The sequence below is a fragment of the Pleurodeles waltl genome, chromosome 4_2 (assembly GCF_031143425.1).
Source record: "Pleurodeles waltl isolate 20211129_DDA chromosome 4_2, aPleWal1.hap1.20221129, whole genome shotgun sequence".
NCBI classification, from domain to species: Eukaryota; Metazoa; Chordata; class Amphibia; order Caudata; family Salamandridae; genus Pleurodeles; species Pleurodeles waltl.
In genome coordinates, this window is record NC_090443.1 from 1,004,676,589 (window position 1) to 1,004,682,131 (window position 5,543).

General features: G+C 46.6%; 1 protein-coding gene across 1 annotated transcript; it reads right to left on the bottom strand.

Moving 5' to 3' along the window:
• Window positions 1-469: 469 nt before the first annotated feature.
• LOC138293979 (C-type lectin domain family 2 member B-like) lies at window positions 470-1,102 on the bottom strand. The gene has a single exon (XM_069233238.1). It carries the CDS (start codon window positions 1,100-1,102, stop codon window positions 470-472), a length of 633 nt encoding a protein of 210 aa, XP_069089339.1.
• Between the last annotated feature and the right edge of the window lie 4,441 nt (window positions 1,103-5,543).

Below are 5,543 nucleotides of genomic sequence, written 5' to 3' on the forward strand. Positions count from 1 at the left end.
TCGTGACCACGTTCACAAAACAATCATACATAACGATGCGACTCGCAATTAGGAAGGTACGCCCTTGGCATGCCCCTTCCTAATTGCGACTCGCAACCCTATTTTGTGATTCAGTAAATAGATTAGTGTTAGAAATGAGGTCTCTAGTTGGTAGAGATATACACCCTTCTCCAAGTAAGGGACCACAATCCTAGCCAGGGTAAGTTGCACACAATGAAAATTATCCTGTGCCCACCCTCTGGTAGCTTGGCACCGAGCAGTCCGTCTTAATTTAGAAGGCATTGGGTTATGTATTTGTGCAATAAATCATACAGTAACACAGTGAAAACACCACACAGGTTTAGAAAAATATAGGATGTTTATCTGATTAAATTAAGGTCAATGTTGAAATATCACTTTTGCAGGTTTAAAAGAGTCTTAAATGTTAGAAATCAACAAGCTTTGTGCATTTGGCTCTATGTGCCTTAAATTATTCCTTCTTTATATATTCTGCGTGTTTGGTGCAGATGTATCTCCGAGTTGAGGAGCACCGGGCACTGCTGAGACCCTGATGGTTTAGATAGGCGCAGTCCGAGCCGCCGGGGACGCCGGTGCCGCTGTCCAGGGCGCTGCCGTCGGCCCACCGCCAGGGCCCGCTCGGATCTCTCCGCAGGCCGACCCAGCGATCATACTCCCCCTTCTCAGAGAGGGCGAACCCTCTCTCTTTGTCGCTTTTAATCACAGCCAGACTGGAGGAACGAGAGGCGCAGCTGCCATTGGCAAATGTCCAGCTTCCTTCGTTTTCAGAGAATAAGAAACAGCTGCTCTCGCGCAGGGTCCATCCTGCCTCGCACTGGCGGGAAAGGCCGCCCTCGTCGGTGCGGTTCGCCTCACTCGCGGGGTCTTCTCTCGCTCTGAGGGCGAACACGGCGGCGAGGACGACGGAGCCCAAAACCACCGCCACCGCCGCAGCCACCACCCGCCAAAGACGGCGGCGGCGGCGGCGGCTGGGACGCCCTCTGCGGGCGGCCGGGGCTCTACCGCGGCTACGGCCACTTGTTGCTCCTCCTCGGAGGGTGGTGCCGCCGTGATCTCCGGCCACCCCCGCCCTAGCAGCGCACATGCCCGGGGTGAGGTTTCTTGGCCGGGCTCTTCCCTCAGGTCTGGCTCCATCGCGAGCACCACCGGTGCGTATAGAGACATGTTTAATTGGCAGAATGAAAAACTTTTTACACCAGCGCTCGGATACATTTTCCAAGAATTTGAACCAACCAAACTCATCTGATTTTGACTATTCTTTTCGCTTCTCCGAGAGGTTCTTAAACAATCTTAAACATTTTTTTGCTACGGCGCCCCAACAAATTATGACTATGAACCAAATTCTATGTACTGCTACGATCTATAAACAGGGTTAATAGAGGTATTTTTTTGACATTACAAACTAATGGCGGATGTCGTATGATGTTTTAGTCTGTGAAAATTGCGCATAGAATTGTGGGTAAGCGCATATCGCTTGTGGGTAGGAAGGCTGATTCTTTTAGGGGTTTTTCGAAGCTGCTTTCTGCCCTCGGCTTTTGTTACTGATAGCATTTAACGCTGCACTTTCTATCTCCACGGGCATTTATATTGCCATGGAGGAGGATCGAAGCGGGTGAAAATTAAAATAGCACACTTTTTTTGGCTTTAGGTATTTCGCCGCTCCTGCCGAAATAGCACACTTTGGTGAAAAGTATCCAGCTTTGTAACCATATATGTAATACCTTACCTGTAACAAGTTGTTATTTACCATAAAAACGTAAAAATACACACTTCTACTCATTTTGCGAGAGATCTCTGCTTTGTCAATGGCTCTGACCTTCATCTCCCCAGAACAGCTTGGGACAGATTTACTAACATTCTGCACCGGAAACTGGCGCAACTCGTTTATTTTGAATTCATCTGCCCGAAAGTAAGGCAAAGCAGCGTCCATGGGTGGTACATGTACTAAAGCTGCCCATAACACTTGAACAGACTCGTATTTCATGTCTCAGCACAAACATGTCTGGCACTATTCCCCCCTCTCCACCTGCACAGAATCATGCTGCTGAGCGCCACACACACCTTTAACACATAGTGCGAGGATGTCTGAATGTGCAAGGTTACCCCTCCAGTACAAAATACCATACCTCGGCTGACTTTACCTTACATACCTTGCATGTGTGCTGTATAGTGCAGCAGACATGAAAAGTTGGAAAAGAAATGAGATAAATATTTCTCTTTAACGCCTGTTTTTGAAATAGTGGTAATTCTTAGTGCAAAATGCTGTCTACTATTATTAGTAGATAGGGTTTTAAGTAAAAAACCAAGGCTGGTAGCCCTGGAACGCCCATGTACCACCCATGGAATGCCAGAAGTATCTAAGGGCCAGATGTACGTAACTTTTTGCATGGCGCAAACAGCGAATTTTGCTGTTTCGACATGCAAAAAGCAAATTGCGATGCTCATTCCTATTTTGCGAGTCGGTAACCTGGTTACCGACTGGCAAAATGGGAATACGAGTCGCAAATATGCAAGGGTGTTCCCCTTCCTATTTGCGATTCGCATCGCTATGCAGAATTGCTTTGTGAACAAGAACGCGGTTGGAAAGCAATTCGCAGTTACCACCAGTGTCACACTGGTGGTAACCCATTCGCAAAAGGGAAGGGGTCCCCATGGGACCCCTTCCCCTATGTGAATAGCCCTGAAAAAATGAAACAAAAATGTTTTGTTTTTTTCGTTTGTATTGCAACTCGTTTTCCTTTAAGGAAAACGGGCTGCAATAAAATAAAAAAACGGCTTTATTTTAAAGCAGTCACAGGCATGGTGGTCTGCTGTCTCCAGCAGGCCACCATCCCTGTGAGTGGTGCGAATCGCAAGGGGTTCGCAAATTGCGACCCACCTCATTAATATTAATGAGGTGGGTCTTTGCGATTCACAGATGGTGTTGGGACAACATCTTGCATCCGGATTTGCGAGTCGCAAATTCGGATTTGTGTCATTTTTTTACGCGAACACAAACCTAACTCTAAATTTATACTTTGGCGCTAGACCCGTCCAGCGCCAACGTTTTGGAGTTAAAGTCATTTTTTGCCAGTGGGAAACTGCCTTGCATCAATGAAATACAAGGTAGGAGTTCCTGGGCAAAAAATGACTCTAAGGCCCAGGCGCCTTATTTATCCTGCAGTGGAAAAATGGTGCACAGTGGGGAGGTGGGTCTAAATAAAGGCACTAACCCTGCTTAGCACCATTATTTAACGCCTGGGTCAGGGCAGGCGTTAAGGGGCCTGTGGGCACATTTCCATGGTGGAACACCATGGAAAGAGCCCAAAGGTGCCCTTCCCAGGCCCCAACGACACCCCCACCCACACCAGAGGGACAGCAGAGGATGGCGACCCCATCCCAGGTAAGTAGAGGTAAGTATTTTGTATTATTTTTAAAAATGCCACTGGGGGCCCTGAAATCGCCCCCCTACATGGCACTGGGTGCAATGGCCATGCCCAGGGGACCCTTGTCCCCTGTGCTGGCCGCTGGGGTGGTGGGTAAGACTCCTGTCTTTAATAAGACAGGAGTCATGTGGAATGGTAGGTTTTGCGCTCAGAAATGACACTAGGCTGATTAGAGTCATTTGCTTTTACTCTAACCAGACTGATGTCATTTTTCAGTGCAAAACCCCCTTCCCCATACCGCCACTGCCACCCCCACCCCCACCACCACCCGGCTAATGTAATTTTCCATGATGTTAGCCCACCCTTTGTGCTGGATTGCACCATTCCTTAAATATGGCGCCCTGCTGGTGCTCTGGAATGGCAGAAGCTGTCGCTTTACTTTTTGACACAAAACTGCATTAGCTAAGATTTGCGTGAAAAAGTATACATTTGGGCCTAAATACCAAACCTAAATCAACAAATCGGACCTGAAGTGCACTCTTTCAGCTGCTGCAAAACAAACTCTGGAGATTTTGAGAATGCTTATTTATTACTACAATATGAAATGTTACAGGAGAAAAAAGATGCTGTTTAGTTGCTTATCGTACATCTAACAGATATAGAAAAATCTTTAAAATGTAAGTGTAAATTTTTAGGTTCAATGCTCCTCTTTTCCACATAAAAATGAAGGGGTAGATTTAAAAATGCTCTGGGTTAGCATCAAAAATGTGCTGCAAACCAACACAAAATGTTTTTCCTATTTTACTTTCCAGTGCAAAACTTGTTTTGCAATCAAAAGTACCCTAAAAGTAATGCAAAGCAGCGCAAAGAACTGCTTTGCCTTTCTTAGTGCCAAGGGGACGTTACATGGGCGTTCTCACATAACCACCCATACTTTTTGATGCAAAACCCTATTAAGAACAGTAGACAGGGTTTTATGTCAAAAGTTAACGCCATTTGAAAGGAGACGTTAAAAGGAGAAATGTTTTCATTTCTCCTTTCATTTCCGGCTTTGCATGTTTACTGCGTTGTAAGGGACACATACAAAGTAGGAGAAGTTTTAAATGAAGTTTTGTGCTGGAAGGCTATTCTTCCAGTATAAGCACATGCTAGTCACACACACACACCCTCGCACTGCTGCGTGGAGGTGCCGGGGGGTGACGTCTGCTCATCGCCAAATGTAAAGAGCAATACATGCAGGCAAGATTCAGATTTAGCTCTTTATTCACAGGTTCTAGTCTCCCACGGCGTGCTGCGTCCAGAGGGCTCGGAGACTGACTGCGACTGACTCCCTTCCCGTCGAAATCCCTCGTCAGTGTCCGCTCCATGCACATGACATTACAAATCAGAACAACGTGACAATGCACAAGAAGCATCTCGAGACACAATACATTACAGTGAGTAATAGTAACATTTATATTTACCAAAGGTGCTTAGAAGCAGATGCTGCTCCTGCTATGTATGGAGTGTCTCCACCCAGAGAGTGAACGTGTATTTAAGCACTACACACTTGTGAATTGCACTGCCTGGAGTGTGAATGTGCCTTTGCTCACTCCTTCTGGCTCTGCAAGGTCGTGTGCTGTGATGATAGCTGCACGCTTCTGCTGAGGGTGTCCTGATGGAGTGCACTGAGTGGCCAAGGGTTGGATATCTGCGTACATGAGAGAGCAGCTGAGCTTCATTACTACAAAGAGTAACCCTGTGGGGGCTGCAGCACCAGGGTGCAGTACCGCACCCTGTCACTAAACTACTCTCTAGAGAAAACACCACAAGTGTGCAGTACTGCACTCTGTCACTAGGTGTCCCTGTAAAGAAGAAAGCACCAGGGTGCTTACATGATGTCTGTGCTGAGCAAGCGCCTGAATTTTATGACAAGACCGGAGGCTCCTATTATGCGTTTCTCTTCTCGCTTTATTAACACAGCAGTCAAGAAAGAAACTACAAAACTACAAATCCCATGTGGCTAACCCAGAGAGCCAATGGGATTAGAAACGTAGTACATCATATGTTAACCAATAGGAACACCCTCGTGCCCTTGTGATGTCACTTGACTGCAAGCAGCCCTCTTTTCTTGCTGCTGCAGTCAAGGATAAGTTCTCTTTTTATTTCCTCTGATATTGT